Here is a 16,969-nt window from a genome sequence, read left to right as displayed (position 1 = left end):
GAAGGACAACGTTAAAGATGGCGACGTCCTCATCAGCAGGACGCGTTTTGACTCTTTGCAAGCAGTTTCAAAATGTCTTTAGGATATCCTCAGCGATAAACAGCCAGCAATGTTATTCTGTTTTGACCAAATACCAGCCTCGTCTTTACAGGTAACGTTAAGACGCTGTTGCAGTGAGTGAAACATGACATGAAGGCGCCGTGAAAGTCAACGTGTTCACAGTTCACACTGGCTCTGGCTTGTCTGGAATCTGTGAAGGTGCTTTATCTAGCGAATACAATAAATAACAGTCCCAATACATTAAGTATGTAATGTCTGATACTACCATTCATTTTTTTTAAGTTAATGTATTGGCATTGGATTGACGTGAAGAGTCATGGGTTCAGATATATTTAGCGGTGTTTATATTGTATTTGGTGTATAGAAATGAAAGCAGATATTTAAAATGTAAACACAATGCACTTGTTTTCGGATTAGCCCAAAACAAGTGCCTCTGCTGCTCGCTGATGACAAACCAAGAGGTGCAATCCTAAGAAAGTGGCATACCAATTCTGATTTAAAGTTGATTGTCCCTTTTAAGTCTTGTGATGTTAAATTGTGTTGCACCCACCAGGGAAACGTCTCCCCTTGCTGCCCTGTCTTGGTACCGTCCCAGCAGCTATGTGGGTCAGTGTCGAGCCCTGCACACAACCGTCAGCAGGAGAGGGCTGGACGAGTTCTTTGACCTGCCCGAGAACTGGGGACAGACCGAAGTGAAGTCAGGTAAAACACTTAAGTAATCTATTATTCTGAGAGCTCATGCCTCCACTGTGGCTGCACAGTCTGCTTGTGTACTTTTGTTAATATGAAACTGTTTGAACATTTAATAGGTGCACCGTGGACTGCCAAACAACTGAGAACAAAGAGCAATGAAGATTTACACAAACTCTGGTGAGCACTGTCGAAATCACACTGGTGCTTCACAGTGTTTGAACATTTATCAGCTGTGTGTTACACTCTCGTTCTCTTTCAGGTATGTGCTGTTAAAAGAAAAGAACTTGCTGGTAACACTTGAGCAGGAAGCAAAGAGGCAAAGGGTTCAGATGCCAAGTCCAGAAAGAATAAGGAAGGTTGGTATGATGTTCAAGTGACATCTCCTCCAACTGGGAATTACATTTGACGAATACATTTTGGCTCAGCCTTTGACATAGGTAGTTATCTGTAGGTATCCAGGGTTTCTATTTAAGTAGGAGCCCTGGAGAAGCTAAATCTTGCTGTCCTCTTCCTCCCAGATTGCGCGATCGATGATCAGACTGGAGACGGTGGTGAATGAGAGAGAGACTGCACTGCGACTGCTGCAGACAGGACAGGAGAAAGGCAGACCAGGAGCCTGGAGGAGGAACAAATTTGGACATGTCTACTGGTGAGGGAAGATTCTCTGTATACATTATATCACACATACGCATGGAAAAACGCAGCACACAACATTTTAAATGTTCCCTATGTAGTTTTTGTTGCGTTGCACCGTAGCTGGATTCTCGCGATGTCTCGAGATCACTTGAGAATTGCAGGATCACGTCACGCGAAAATCCATCTAGTCAAGCTTCAAGTCAAGCGTTTGTGGTTTTTTATATATATATATATAATATTATTATTATTATAATTTTTTTTTTGAATATGGAACTGGAGAGTATTTCTTTCAGAAAAAGAAGCGTTTTTCTCGAGACTAGCTTCGGCAAGTTTTCCAATGATGACTTCTGAGATGGTTCTGCATAGCAGAGTTTCCTTTACCTTTTGAGCAGCACTATGAAGCGTTTTTCTGTTTGGGTCCCCATTTGGTTTATCTTGTTGACTCGTATGCATGTTTCACTATTCCACTACACAATTGGCGGAGGTTACGCAGCAAGATATGCTACAATGGAACAGGGAAGAAAACCATGCTGGATTTAAAATACAATTTTTTTTTTTTTTTAAAGCTTTACAAATGTTTTATGGATACGTTGCCAGAGCTGAATGATGCAGACGTAATATTAATATCCAAACCTAGTCCTGACTTCAACTGAATATTGTTGGTGTAAATCAAACTGATATAGACTGTCTGCAGGTGGTCTGTTACCTGATTGCAGTACCTCTAAAGCAGGGGGAAGAAGAAAAAAAACTAGCTGAATCGGGAATCTAACCACAGATCCTCTGATTGAAAGACAGGCATTCTAACCATCGAGCCACAGTCGCAGTTGATTAGAGCACTGACATTACTAAAGATATTGCCCAACTGCGAGGGAATCTGCAGAGGAGAGCCCAGGCGGGTAAACAGTGGGCTGATGTCTGAATTTTTTGTCTTTGTTTCTAGTTTATTGTAGAACAACCTTAAAATAGGGTTATCATCCAAAAAGCTTCACCAATTTAAACAGAGAAATATTGTCATTATGTATGCGTTATGCTGTGATTTTACTGTTCCGGCCCACTTGAGATCAAAATGGGCAGCATGTGGCCCCTTAACTAAAATGAGTTTGACACTCCTGCGCTAAAGGGTCATGAAACGTAGCAAGTGGCATCGCTCATGTACACTTTTTTTTTCTTCTTCTTTCCCTCAGGTATCGATTCAAAGAATATGCTATTCCTTGGTACATGAACAGGAAGTATAAGCGAAAGTCCTTCTTCACACCCAAGTTTGTGCAACCTCACATAAGGTAAGATACGGAACACGTCATTTTGCACTGCGTCAAAGATGTGTGGAGAGTTTAACCCAAACTTATGTTGTGCAAAATTCCTGTTCCCTTACAACAAAAAACCTAAATATTGATTTTTGTATTTTTCTGTCTTGCAGGCTGCGCATAGAGAAGCATCTTCGAGGGAAGGCCAGGAAAGCCAGCTTGGAGAGGAGCACTCAGGCCAAACTCAAGGAGAAGTTTCCTCAATTAAAAGTTCCTGCATCATAAAATTTCAAATGCATATTTTACAATTAAGGAATATTGTACAGCTGTCAGTCTGACATCTGTCCAGACACAATGCCATCACTGCATTTATTTAATATATTGGTTAATGTCAAATCATTGAAGGTGGTCCAAAACTGTTGTCCTATGTTGAGTTTGATTTGTCTAGCTGTTATTTGATCCTATAAGATAAACTATGCTACATCATTCTGAAATGTTTTGGTTGCTTTTTCTTTTTTAACCCACTATCAAAACATGTATTGCGTTCTCGTCATGATTTACTAATCTGTAAAATTAGTATTTAAGGTTTTGGTTATATTTTAGGTTATGTTGCTTAAGAATGTTCATGCAACTTAACAGTAATTCGATAGTTACCAAAATGTAAACCTGCTGCGTTTCATGTTTTTAAAAGCAATTGATACAAGACATCCCTATGATTACAATAACCATGTACATGTAAAAGTTATACAAACTTGTACTTTTATCACACTCATTTAACAAAATGAAAATTAAATACTGATTTTATATGAGTTGACACAAATAAGCAGAGCCAACATCTGGCTCTTGCCTCAGAGTTTACTGACTACACAAAAGACTTATGAACAGAGGAAATGATTCACAGAACTGTAAGGTCGTTCCTTCAAATACACAACCCAAATTTTACCGTGTCAGTATTCAGTAGAAACTTTTCAGAGCAAATTGTTTCTCGTGTTTTTTTCATTGTGATCAAAAACTTGATTTAGGACCTATGGACTGACATTTAATGATCCCCAGAACATGTCAGCCAATGTCTGGAGTGGGAGAAAAGACACTAAACTCTGATCTAAAAATAAGGCAACAGACTTTACTGTAATGACAAACAATGGAACTCAAACCATCTTTCATCATAGTGACAGTTTACTTTGTAAATGTTTGTCTGATTTTCACAATAAATCCAAGACGGGCGACATATTGACAAACTTAAAAAAAAAAAAGAAAAATCATACAAAACATGAGTGATAATCCGTGGGTGTTCCTGAGTCCGGGGCAAGAGGTGAACTCGTGACGTTGAGCTTGTGGCAAAGACAGTGATGGAGAGGGTTAGGTGTAGAATCAAGGGCACTTCCTGTCTACACACTGCTTTCCTCCCTCCTCATACTCCTGTTTGGAGATCCACATCTGCTGGAAGGTTCCCTAGTAGACACAGAAAACATGTTTAGTTTCCTTAAATCAGTATAAAAGTAGGAGAATGCACACACATAACCACAGACCAAGCTGTTAAGCAAAGTGGCTGTGTGATTACAGAACTCGTGCATTTTGCCACCGCTTTTATCAAATTACAGACAACGAGGACACACATTTTAAATATTCGCTAGAAGTAGCCCCAAGCTTAAAAACCTGTTGACGTATTTTTTATAAACTAAGTTTAAACTGCTTTGTGTCCTTACGAGTGATGCCAGGATGGAGCCTCCTATCCAGGCACTGAACCGGCGCTCCACTGTAGTGTTGTTGGCGATCAGCTTCAGCCTCATGCTCTGCAAATCACAGACAAACATGTTAAACTCTGGCATGAAATATTGCAGTGTTAAGGGATGTATTTAAATGACCAGGCCACATAAGAAATTGTGTGTACAAATCAATACTGATGTTAATTCAATTTCAGATTTAGCTGCAGTCTATCATTGACTAATGTGTTAGGAAGGGCTGGCATTAACTCACCGGAGGGGTTTTCTGGGAGAGTTCTCTGTTCAGTCTGTCTGTGAAGCCCTGAATGAGCGTGTTTCCTCCGGTCACCACAACACTGCCATATAGACCCTGAGGCACAAAGTCAAAAGGTTCAGCAAATTAGGGTTCATGTTTTTAAAGCCAAGCTGAAGACAAGCACAAGGAATTCATTCTTTACCAAAACGTGTATACATATTTTTGGGGTGTGCCCAATTAGCCTCCAACAGCCTTGGTATACCTACTTTAGACAATAAATTCCTGCATGGTATATATATGGAAAATTATCGGCAACAAAATGGTTTAAGCAAGACATCTTTACCCATTCAGTCATTTGAAATTGATTCCAATTAAGAGCCTAATTTCAAAGGATAAAAGTTAAACTCAAGTGTCTCAAACAGGAAACACATTTCAGATGCCAAAGATATGCATAACCCGTTTTTAAAGCAAGTTGATAATCACCGGCCGGATGTCGATGTCACACATTCCCACGCTGGTCGTCACCACATGGCCAACCCCCAACATGGTGTTTCCAGACAGGCCCTGAAGTGATCACAACAAACAAAATCACGTAATTACATTTTCATAAAACTATTCCATACCACATAAAAAGCAACACATTTCATGTCAGAGTTTTTACGGGCAGCAAGTTTAGCTATTTTGTCTGCCCTGTTCGCTACACATTAATAACACACACCTTGGCATTAGAGGGGTCAAACAGCCCCTCTGGGATCTTCAGCCTCTCAGCCCCAAAGTCACAGTTGTAGCCGTTGGGCAGCTCATAATGAACTGTGGGCATCTGTGCAGCAACCCTGATGAAAGAGAGAAGACTCAGTGGGGGCTGGGCAATTTTACAATATGACAATTAATCGTCTTTTGATCAAATAAAGAAATCATGATACACAGTAACGTCTCAATTAAATTGATAATAAAAAAAGGACGTACTAACTAAACTTCCAACAGCATTATGCAGGATTTAAATTCAGCTTTCTTGCTCAACCAAATAATTCTGCTAATGGGAATACCCCAGTCTAGTTAAATCAAACTATTGTCTTAATCCAATTACTCTGTATTTGAGTACATGCATGTAAACATAGTCAGTGTACAGCTGGGAATATGTATTCATGTTTTATCTATAATTTCATTTGAAACTGTTATGCTCATTTTGTGAGTTGTTTATTTTGGGGTGGAACTGGCATTTCAACCTTTCAGAAGAAGTTTACTTTTACAAACCTCCACATAAGCTGAGGGTTAAAGTAAAAGATAATGTCTACGTTAACACCGGATTCATATTAAGTTGCAAATAATGCCCTTACTGTTCATCATATGGCGAGTCTGACACCTGCAGCACAGATGCCTGGAAGTCCTGGATCACACACTGCAAATATTAAGAAGGACAAGTTGGCACACATTCAACCAAACACAATACATACCAACAATGTCTTCACTACTGCAAGGTCACAACAAAAGGTGTCTCAGAGTTTGCTGCTTACATTACACATGTAGTTGTGCCATGAGCGCGTGACTTGAGGTAGTTTCTCTTTTTTCTTCCAGCTGGCCGGTGTAGCCTCTCGCACTCCATCCTGTAATGACAAACACTGTGGTTGACTGTCTGGTATGAAGGAAGATGACAATAAGGCTTCAGGCACATAACACACAATAAAGAGTTTAGTTAAATCTCCCTGGTCCGACTTTGGGCCAGAAAGATTTAGTGCATGCCGTTTATTATTATTATTATGCATGTATATATGTATATCCTAGAGTGAACATATATAATATTATGATCACACTACCTAAAACACAGATGTTTTAGGTAGTAAATATGCTTTAACCTTTACGTATTTTAACAGCCAGTTCATCAAATTTACAGGCAACATTTGAAATCAATTTATACGATAACAGGGGAAAATATTTCATTGCACCACTGTTTTTATCGTAACGTTCAAAACACAACTTTGCATTAATAAATACAAATTTGTCCATTCAAGATTATTTTTAAAACACCATCTTCACCTGTCCTGAACCCCAATGCCACTTACACAAAAACTGGTTTCCGGCTGGAGCAATATATCCCAAATATTTAAAAACTAGATTACTTAAAATGTACTGTGCACCTGTGAAAACACTGAAATAAGATTCTCTACAATAGTGTTATCTTACCTTTGATGCAATCATGTACGGGGGGATTATTTCAACATTTAAATCTTGAAAAAGCTCCCTACACTGCATGCTCATAAAGTCTCCAGCCAGGGGCGATTTGACAATGCCTGTCAGAGAGAATAAAAAACACATGACTCCAAGAAACACAGTAAATCTCTACCATTTTGTATATCTCTACCATTTTGTGTGTGTGTGTGTGTATGTATGTATGTATGTATGTATGTATGTATGTATGTATGTATATATATATATATATATATATATATATATATATATATATGTGCTGTTGCTGATATATATATATAGATATATATATATATATCAGCAACAGCAACTCCACACACATTGTTAGAAACTTGCTCAACTTGATAAATCTCTTAATGTGCCTTAAATGAATAAGCAATCTGTTGTTTCACTGCAGCTCAGACTCTTTGGTTCACTTCGTATCAAAAAGCATTATGCTACCCTTTTAGAACATGATTTAGTTTCACCTGGGGAAAACGTGATTTCAATCAGGCAGCATTTGGACAGATGAAGATATTTACAAATGTGATGGCTTACTGAGAATTACTGTTCATGATGACAACAGAAGCTTGGAATAACATGTGTGGGAACAACTGGCTTGATGGGCTGAGTTGCAAGCTCCAACCAGCAGATGGCAACATTAATCAAAGATGATAACACATGCATTATACATGTTATATTCTATTAGTTAATATGTAAACAAAGTAAAACATGCAGGTGGATTATCAACTTGTGGTGAATGATTTAGGATAATACCTTGCTGCAGGACGTAGCCATCATGCACTGGAATTGCTGTGGTGTGTGTGGCTCCGCTGTCCAGGACCAAGCTGGTAGACCGACCATTGGCAAAGCTTTGACACTCAGAGTAAAGGAAACGTTACCCAGTTCAACCCGTAACAGATACAGTACTAGTTCAACAGCCTTTTCAAAATGAGAAACAGTACTCTCGGAGCATTATCAGACATTAAATGGAAAACAAAAAGACTCATATTAGCTTTGTCTCCCATCCTTTTCTGGATGAAGTGAAGTAGTAAAGGATACGCAGACAGCACAGCAGATTTGCAGAGGAAGAAGGCAGGAATGTTGTAATGTTCAAACATCAGCTCTGTCAGTTTTTCACGTTTCGCTCGTGTGTTCCACTGCGGACACAAAACAGAAAATAGGCCGCTCACAACATTACTGTCAGCCCAACACAAACTACTGAGTTTCTTCGTGAAGTGATGAAGACCAGAGCAGGAAACACTTCAGCTCTTAAAATCAAATTCTCACCTCTTCATATGTATCTCAAATAGCTCACTATGAGTATTGAACTAACATGTTAATATTAAAAAACAGAACAGGACTTTAAATCTGCCACCATTTCACAGAATATGTAGCTACCAGCAGGTGTTGTTCAGACTCTAGCTCGTACAAATGCTAACTCACCGATGCTTCTGACATGAGCACTGGATGCAAGCTGGGTTCAGACTTGAAGTGCATCTTGTAGGTGTGATCCAAAATGCCCTGGAAACTGTCCCAGTCCTCAACTGCAAAAGAGACCAAAAAGAAAACACAGAGGGTTTGTTGAATGTCAAATCACTGACAGATTATTGCTGATTCATAATTGTTGGCTATTATACAAGACGAAACCACAATCTGTGCTTAAACATGAGATAGTTGTTCAAAATACCTCATCTAGTTTTGAGAAATAACATTGCAACTGTGTATGTTCTCAAGATATGTCTTTACTATATTTATGGCTTCAGGCCTATATTTAAAAACAATTGACGTCACAAAGAATTGTGCATCTATCATCATCATCATCACTGGGTCAGATGGTGGAGAAAATAGAGGGTGTGAGTTTTTTTTAGATAGAAATTGAGCATCAGGCACCACTGTTCCAGGTCAGCCCTCTGAGGGAGCCTGTAGTCCCACAATGCTGTTCTGCTGCAATTAAGATTGGTGTCACACTTGTCTCTAAATAGCCTCACAGCCAAACTCCACTGGACCAGATTCTGATGAGCATCATCAGCTAGGTCAGTGCACCGGAGCGCTTGTTTCACATCCGCTGTCAGAAATAAAACATAATCGCAGAGAATTTTGGCTTGACTTGAAAATACCCGATCATCTAATAGAGGAAATTAATGTACAACAATTATGAAAACTGGTTAATGTTTAAAGAATATATGTCATAGGCAAAAGGTCACCATTCCCTGGATGCAGCTTCACCGATCTGAGGCTTTTATAATTTGTAGTAAATATAGCTTGTTTGTATTTAGGTTATTTGAAAGCCTCACAGTGGGATATGCAAAATTGTAATGAGCATTTTCCCTAGTTTTTAAACATTTTATAGACTAAATTAAATGATCGATTACTCAAAGGAATAATCAAAAAATGTCTTGATAATTAATATAACCAGCTGCTGCTGCCCTAACTTTGGTTAATTGTTGTCAAATTGAGAAACACAATATAGTTAAGTAAAATAACTTTAAACAGATGTAAGGAAAACAACATACATCTACAGAAAACAGGGCAGAGGGAAAAAAAAGTCTGAGAAGTCTGAGATTGAAACTGAGACTCAGACCAATACATGGGGAAATAAGTAATGACGCAAAAGTGATAATTAACCGTTAAATTTAAGCTCCAAAGAAAGTTTGGAAATGAGACCCAGAGCTGGCTTTGAATGTCCAACACATGCATGACAGACAAGTACAAGGGATATATGATCATTGTCAAGCAGACATGGTGATTCACCCAAGACAGAGAAGGGTTCGCCTTCCACCAAGAGGACACTAGATGTAGAGCTCATGATAATGAGTTGCCTTGGTCTTCAAATAATCTCATTAATATTCATGATGAACCGGGTTGTGACGAGTTCATCTAGAAATTGGCTGTCAGACTAATTATGGATTATGTTCACGCAGACAGGATTATAAATATTCAGTGTTGGAGTTTACGTCACAGACTATGACAAAAAACAGGGTCATGCAGTTACACACAAGCCATTTATGTTCATACGGGTTGTAAATGCAGACACATTTCGGCATTGCACAAACATTGTACAATTTTTTGTTCTCGTGCATTGGATTTTTTTAGTCGTTTTTAATTCACACACTCACTCATGCCATTCTTGAGCGGAGACATGACCTCCATGCTCTCCCTGGGTACCCTCAGCTGGTTGGTATCAATATAGTAGGTGGTGCCACTCGGCTTGCTCTTTTCACCCTCCGTCTCCATGGGCGTGCTGCCATCCTCTCGGTCAATGGTCACACCTATCACCGTGGGGAAGTCTGCCTGAACAGAGCCGAAACAAAAGCACAACACAGGTCAATACATTTTGCAATGTCATTCATAAGAAATCCAATAGACACCATTATCAGATCAACCCAAACACTGGCTGAAAAAAATATCCAATTTTAAAGAAACTGAGGGCAAGGCAATGCTCGTCTGACTTATAAAAAGACAAAGAGTACAGTGGTTTTGAAATGCTCAAAAGTCCCTGGTTTCACTCTGTCATTATTTGGCAGGTACTGACTGATTCATCTTGCACATGTCTGACTTAAGTAATATCAGAAAAGGGTGTCACTAATAACATTAAATGGCTCGGTTCTATTTAGGTGCCCCAGTAAGCCTTGACGGTGTGATAGTGAGCTAGCCCGCACAGTACCAAGACCCTGAAACTGAAGCAGCTAAATGGAATTTAGCCGTCATTCATTTTATGCCACCTGTGTTGTCCTGCTCTAACATCTTCCAGAACCAACTCTCATTACAGGTGATGACCAGGGCATATCATAATGTGGTATTTGCACCAGGCCAGTATTACAGGGATTCCATAGATGAATTTGATGATGTGCATCAGCGTTCATCTCTGACATTTCTCTTATCAAACAGATATGTATACAATCGAGATCTCCACCTAAAACACGAATGAATCAAGACCAAGCAAGCACTCCAGAACGCTCTGAACTAAATGCCGTCTGTCTCCAGGGTGATAGTCCTCATTCCTTGACATTGTCAAATACCCGGAGGGAAGATGAAGATGCAGAGGAAAAAAAGACACATAGTTAATCAGGTCATTTGTGTGATCCACTTACCTTGGGACAGTCTTCTCCTGCGTAGCCAGCTCTTACAGTGTATGAGCCAATGTCAAACACCAGAGCTCCCACCTCGTCTGCAAAAATTAAAATGTCAATAAAAACAGCAAAAAATGATCCATCTAAGAGGGAGGTTAACATCACCTTTGTTAACAAGTACTGTATCAATTTTGGAAAAACTCAATAACAGTTTGGGTTTCTGGGTTAAAATTGCATTTTACATTCTGCAATATTATTATTATTTTTCATTGCCTTGAGTATGTAAAGAGCAGTTCAGACAAAAACAACAACACATATCTCCATGACCCACACAAAAGGTAAAAAAAAAAAACAACAACAACACATCAGATATTTATACCTAGCCAATACATTAAAAAAAAAACTCAGTCCACCAAGTCATTGGCAGAGGGCAGCTTCTCTAGTATTCAGTTCTTCCAGTATTGTTATTAATGGGACTACCATTGTTGTGATCTTTCCTTTTAGAACGCCACATGAAGTAAAACATAACAGGCTCCTCAGCTGATACTTTTACATTTTGTACAATAAACATATTCTAACGTTGCTTCAAAAAAAATTATAAACATGTGGTGTGAAGATGCAAATCACAAAAGTGGCACTTGTTTCAAGTTATATGTTGTATATACTTTTTTTACTTCGCTACACAGGCTGTTCTACTGGATTTGTCAGATCTGCTACCGTAATCTATGTGACGTTATAATTATATTGTAATAACGCTACTTATAGAAAGCACAAGTATTACGTTGCTGAATGCAAATTACTATAAATTACTATCAATACCGACATTAATGGCATAATAAAGCACACAGAGCAGCAGAAGTTATATCTTAGATATATGAAACTAAGCAAAGAGGGAAACGAGTACTTAAAGAAAATATAACGTTCCCCCTTTGAGCAGAATAAAAGTGGAAACGTGCACCTCCAATTTCAAGGAAGCTATAATAACTAGACGGTAACGCTACATGAGTTCGGCAAACCCACTTTCATTCATTTCCCTGCTTGCTAGCTAGCTAGCTAGGCGGTACCGGAGTCACACAGCTAGTTGTTGCATAAACAAATTAAACGCACGGAAATTGTTCACAATTTCCCATATTCTTAAACGCGGGCCGATTAAAGATGTTAGCGAAGCTCTAATCTCCCGCGAGACTTAAACGTTAGCACAGCTAGCATATGTAGCTAACTATAAAGCTGGCTAAAGCTAGAGAACAACGTGGACAACAGTTTGGTTTTATCTCAAGAGAGCCCACTCACCGCCTCCATACACTCCGCCACTCATCCTCTAGATGATCTCAACGACAACTTTCTTGATAAAAAAAATGATTACAGCAGAATCACAACCGCTAAACGGTTAATCACAACAAAGGGAATTTTGTTAGCATAGATCAATCTCACAAAGCAGGCGCCACACTGCGTCGAAGCGGCTGTCCAATCAGAGTGCAGCACAACATCAGTACTTCCGTTTCAGCTGTGCCGGAAAACATAAAGCAACTGTGCCGGAAACATCAAGGGACTGTCGTGACTGCAATAACTTCCATACTCAAGAGTGGACGTGGCCCTCCGCACTTTATATCAACGTGAGTGAAAAACTGATACATAAGTAATATCAACTTACTTTTGATAATTTAGCATGTGCAGATAACGGTGTAAGAGGAAGTTTCATAAATGCGTGGTGATGTTAGTGAGAGGTAACCGCAGGACCTTGAGTCGCGGTCGTTTAGACTAAACCACATTGACGCTGAACTCGGCGACCATGTCGCTTCATGCTGCTAAAGTTGCAACACGGACATACTGACATGTGTCTCACAAATGCAAACCTGAAATCATTGTGTTGGCTTACATTCAGCTGCCTTGTTGGTGACAACGGTCTCCTTTTATGTAATAAATAAGTTTACGTTTCGACAGCCTCGTGGTTGTTACAGGTGCGGTCACTTACGCAAGCGCATATTGGATATGGTTGAGTAACTTACTGGACATGAAGTAAAAGTCTGAGGAAAGCTCTGGTTGTGTAACCCGTAGTCTATTTTGATTGAAACAAATGGCATACAAATTAAGGGATATTCACTCGTCGTCCTAATACACGTGTGTGGCTTCTGTTCATTTACTTTCTGCTGTATATATTTTTTTTAAATAAGGTTGTTTGAGAATATCGTGCGTTTTCCCTATTGGTCTATTTAGATATGAGGAAAAAAATAAATGGAGCCCAAGGTGACTTCAGATTGCCCGTTTAGTGCCACCAACAGTGAAACCCTCTCCGACTCTGCTTCATATTGTAGAAGATAAGGAACACTAGACTAGAAGATAGTCACACCAGCAAGAGCTGAAACCAGTTAATTGTTGGTTCAATACAATTTTATAAATGCATAACTGATAATCAAAATGTTTGCAGATTAATTTTGTGACTATCAATCAACTAAATAGCAATGTCCAACACTGTTCTGTCATATTATATTTTTCTGTGAATGTATGCATCCATAGAGAAGGAGTTGTAATCTATTTTTGTATTAGCAGCTTCTGGTCAACACCTGTTGACTGTCCTCGTTCACTGTAGCGCCTGTTCAGTGTATCCTGTACTGATCTGTAATCCAGTTTAATAATTAACTTCTTAAAGTTATGTATTATTTTGAAATGTAAAGTTAACTCCTGAACTTGCAAACGGCACTTGCCAAAATTGGAGCTGAAATGAATAGTCAAGTAATTGAATTTGCTGAATAACATGCATTTAGTAAGATATAACTGAAAATGTATTAATTAAATTATGTATCAAACATTCTGCGATTCAAGCTTTTTAAATGTGAGAATTTGCTGCTTGTCTTATATCATTGTTAACAGAATATTATTGTAATTTAAAAAATGTCTCTTTGGGGTCCAAGAAATTGTGAGGGACAAGTTTTGCCATTTAAAATATGAAAATAATTGTTAGTTTCAGCTCCAGACAGAACAAGCTCATCTGAAGGTTGTGGTGGGATTGCTCTGTCAGCTATAATGTCATGAATGTTCTTCAAACCTTTTTTAAACTTGTAAAATAATTTTAAACTTTATTTACTTCCAGCACCCATGCAGCGCTGCCTCACTCTGACCTTTGCCCGGCACAGCAGGCTCCTCCTACGACAAAAATTAGCATCTGTCCACTGCCAGCAGTCAGCAGCCATGTCAGGTCTCCTCATCAGCCAGCCCAAATACTCCTGGCTGAAGGAGTTGGGCCTGTCTGAAGACAACCCTGGCGTTTACAATGGGAGCTGGGGAGGCAGCGGGGAGGTCATCACGTCATACTGCCCCGCCAACAATGAGCCAATTGCCAGAGTAACCCAGGCAACCATGGCGGAGTATGAAGAAACTGTCCAGAAGACGAGGGAGGCTTGGAAGATGTGGGCAGATATTCCAGCTCCCAAAAGAGGAGAGATTGTGAGGCAGATCGGAGATGCACTTCGAAAGAAGATTAACGTCCTCGGTAGCCTGGTGGCTCTAGAAATGGGCAAAATTTATGTTGAGGGAGTGGGAGAGGTACAGGAATACGTTGATGTCTGTGATTACGCTGTTGGTCTGTCAAGAATGATTGGCGGGCCCATGCTGCCTTCAGAGAGACCAGGCCATGCCCTGATCGAACAGTGGAACCCAGTTGGTCTTGTCGGCATCATCACAGCCTTCAACTTCCCTGTGGCTGTGTACGGCTGGAACAATGCCATCGCTCTGACCTGCGGCAATGTCTGCCTCTGGAAAGGAGCTCCAACCACACCTCTCACAAGTGTTGCAGTTTCCAAGATTGTGGCTGAAGTGCTGGAGAAGAACAAGCTGCCCGGTGCCATCTGCTCCATGACCTGCGGAGGCGCCGATATTGGCACAGCCATGGCGAAGGATGAGCGAGTGGATCTGGTGTCGTTCACTGGCAGCACGCATGTTGGCAAGATGGTGGCCATGATGGTGCAGGACAGGTTCGGTCGTAAGTTGCTGGAGCTCGGCGGAAACAATGCGATCATCGTGTTTGAGGATGCTGACCTGAATCTTGTGGTACCCTCCGCCGTCTTTGCATCTGTGGGAACCGCTGGCCAACGCTGCACCACAACCAGGAGGCTGATGCTGCACGAGAGTCTTCACGACGCAGTGGTTGAGAGGGTCGCCAAGGCCTACAAACAAGTCCGCATCGGAGACCCCTGGGATCCCGCCACCCTTTACGGGCCTTTGCACACCAAACAAGCTGTGGATCAGTATCTGGCAGCTATTGAGAAGGCCAAGCAGCAGGGTGGCACTGTGGTCTGCGGAGGAAAGGTGATGGACCGACCTGGAAACTACGTGGAGCCCACCATCATCACAGGGCTGGCTCACGATGCTCCCATTGTCCATACCGAAACCTTTGTCCCCATACTGTATGTCCTCAAGTTCAAGACGGAAGAGGAGGCGTTTGCCTGGAACAACGAGGTCCAGCAGGGCCTGTCCAGTAGCATCTTCACCAAAGATATGGGTCGGGTTTTCCGCTGGCTCGGGCCCAAAGGATCCGACTGCGGCATTGTGAATGTCAACATTCCTACAAGTGGAGCTGAGATCGGAGGAGCCTTTGGTGGAGAGAAACACACCGGAGGTGGAAGAGAGTCTGGCAGTGACTCATGGAAGCAGTACATGAGGCGTTCAACCTGCACGATAAACTACAGCAAGGAACTTCCTCTGGCCCAGGGAATCAAGTTTGAATGAAGCATTCAGGCTGTTTGTTGTTTTCATGGAGCCCAAAAGCAACACATTAGATATTTGTTATTGCATTCAGAAAGGTCAGTTTGATTTTAAACAAAACATGAAATAATTTTGGATCAGTTAAAATGTTCCTGTATCAAATCTTTGTTGATGGTTGTTGCTTCAAATATCAATCCTGGTTTGAAAATTGTTTTGTGTTTAAAGTTCAAACAGTTTTCCCCCCTAATGTTGGTGTGCACTTTGCTACTAGCACATCCAAAGTGAATTTGAGTGCTAGATGACTGTACTGAATACTTTATACAGTGTAAAAGAAATAAATCTTGCTTTTTATTTTGGAAGAAAAACTGGAGTGGACCTTATTCATGTCTAGATTGCATCATTCATTGAAAATGGCATTTCGACACAACTGCTTAAAATCTTGTCATTAACATTAAGAAGTAGCTAGATGCATTTTGTTTACCACATTAATATACTGTACTTTGCCTCTGGAGCGCCCTTTTAAGAAAGTCTCAATGGGCTTTTCAGACAATATATCATTAAATATATGGCTTGCTGTTGATGTGAACTTGTCCGGTATATTCTTTGTAAACCTTCATAAAGATGATTACCGTAGTCTCTAAAACTTGGAGCAGATGGTCAAAACATCGGCACATTCATTACAGTGGGGTAATTTTTTTGAATGACCCTTAGTTTTCACACGTGTCACTCAAGTAATTAAAAGCCACTGATAGAGGCAAACAGTAAATTATGAAGCAGTTATCGATAGATTAGTTACGTTTTAAAATGAATTTCTGAAAGAGATGGCTGATTTTGTCAGACCGTGAGGTGAACCATTAACTCCCATACATTGCTGATGAAATGTGTTGCTTGTGTCTTATAAAGCAAAGACTTCTTAAAAATTGCAACCAGTTAAGCTACCTCTGCAGGTAACCACAATGAGCCTCATTTGGGTTTGAAGTACTGTGTATTATTTCGTAATCAATTCTAAGTCCAAAAGACTATATAAAACTGCACTTCCTCCAAAAAGCATCCAGCTCTTTGCGATGCCTCTTAACAATATATACAGATGTAATTATGAGATATGAAAAGATCACATATCATCCATGTTATTTATGTAAGCCATTGAACCCTAAATCCCCTCTTGCATACAAACTTGTCCGCACAAATTATTGATTATTATAGTACATTTAAATTTAGTAGTGAATAAAGGCGTCTATTGTTCACCTACCAATTGATGATCTGGCAGGCAGGTTCAATCATGATTTTGTAGAGATTGAGTTACATATTTTTGAAGGAACCCTCATTATCCTCCAATGGCCTTTTTTTCTCAGCAGGTATTTTGATTATCAAAGCACAGGTGTTACTAACAAAATGAACGATGGCTCTGTTCTATTCAAGTGT

General features: G+C 40.0%; 3 protein-coding genes across 3 annotated transcripts; 2 read left to right on the top strand and 1 right to left on the bottom strand.

The window, feature by feature from the left end:
• The first annotated feature begins 16 nt into the window (after nucleotides 1–16).
• mrpl47 (mitochondrial ribosomal protein L47) lies at nucleotides 17–3,120 on the top strand. The gene is made up of 7 exons (XM_079220464.1): nucleotides 17–151; nucleotides 614–762; nucleotides 870–930; nucleotides 1,013–1,109; nucleotides 1,272–1,402; nucleotides 2,574–2,669; nucleotides 2,807–3,120. The coding sequence occupies exons 1-7, from the start codon at nucleotides 18–20 to the stop codon at nucleotides 2,916–2,918; spliced, it is 780 nt and encodes a 259-aa protein (XP_079076590.1). The 5' UTR covers nucleotide 17; the 3' UTR covers nucleotides 2,919–3,120.
• A 258-nt stretch (nucleotides 3,121–3,378) lies between these two features.
• Nucleotides 3,379–12,263, bottom strand: actl6a (actin-like 6A). Its single transcript, XM_079221139.1, has 14 exons — nucleotides 12,140–12,263; nucleotides 10,871–10,947; nucleotides 9,896–10,070; nucleotides 8,223–8,323; nucleotides 7,839–7,936; nucleotides 7,554–7,648; nucleotides 6,774–6,880; nucleotides 6,107–6,196; nucleotides 5,930–5,991; nucleotides 5,311–5,425; nucleotides 5,076–5,156; nucleotides 4,611–4,706; nucleotides 4,340–4,426; nucleotides 3,379–4,085 (listed from the first exon to the last, which is right to left on the bottom strand). The coding sequence occupies exons 1-14, from the start codon at nucleotides 12,162–12,164 to the stop codon at nucleotides 4,005–4,007; spliced, it is 1,290 nt and encodes a 429-aa protein (XP_079077265.1). The 5' UTR covers nucleotides 12,165–12,263; the 3' UTR covers nucleotides 3,379–4,004.
• Nucleotides 12,264–12,384: 121 nt separating this feature from the next.
• aldh7a1 (aldehyde dehydrogenase 7 family, member A1) lies at nucleotides 12,385–16,112 on the top strand. Its single transcript, XM_079221527.1, has 2 exons — nucleotides 12,385–12,462; nucleotides 13,938–16,112. The coding sequence occupies exon 2, from the start codon at nucleotides 13,943–13,945 to the stop codon at nucleotides 15,569–15,571; it is 1,629 nt and encodes a 542-aa protein (XP_079077653.1). The 5' UTR covers nucleotides 12,385–12,462; nucleotides 13,938–13,942; the 3' UTR covers nucleotides 15,572–16,112.
• Nucleotides 16,113–16,969: the final 857 nt, after the last annotated feature.

Source organism: Taurulus bubalis (genome assembly GCF_910589615.1).
Source record: "Taurulus bubalis genome assembly, chromosome: 7".
NCBI lineage: Eukaryota > Metazoa > Chordata > Actinopteri > Perciformes > Cottidae > Taurulus > Taurulus bubalis.
This window is presented reverse-complemented; position numbering and strand designations above follow the sequence as displayed.

Excerpts from the sequence above, each read along its gene's own strand:
- mrpl47 (XM_079220464.1), top strand. The coding sequence starts at position 18 with ATGGCGACGTCCTCATCAGCAGGACGCGTTTTGACTCTTTGCAAGCAG. Across the intron at positions 931-1,012 it reads GAAGATTTACACAAACTCTG|GTATGTGCTGTTAAAAGAAA; the intron begins GTGAGCACTGTC and ends GTTCTCTTTCAG. Across the intron at positions 2,670-2,806 it reads TTTGTGCAACCTCACATAAG|GCTGCGCATAGAGAAGCATC; the intron begins GTAAGATACGGA and ends TCTGTCTTGCAG.
- actl6a (XM_079221139.1), bottom strand. The coding sequence starts at position 12,164 with ATGAGTGGCGGAGTGTATGGAGGCG. Across the intron at positions 10,948-12,139 it reads TGGCGGAGTGTATGGAGGCG|ACGAGGTGGGAGCTCTGGTG; the intron begins GTGAGTGGGCTC and ends TAATTTTTGCAG. Across the intron at positions 5,992-6,106 it reads GGCACAACTACATGTGTAAT|TGTGTGATCCAGGACTTCCA; the intron begins GTAAGCAGCAAA and ends TAATATTTGCAG.
- aldh7a1 (XM_079221527.1), top strand. The coding sequence starts at position 13,943 with ATGCAGCGCTGCCTCACTCTGACCTTTGCCCGGCACAGCAGGCTCCTC.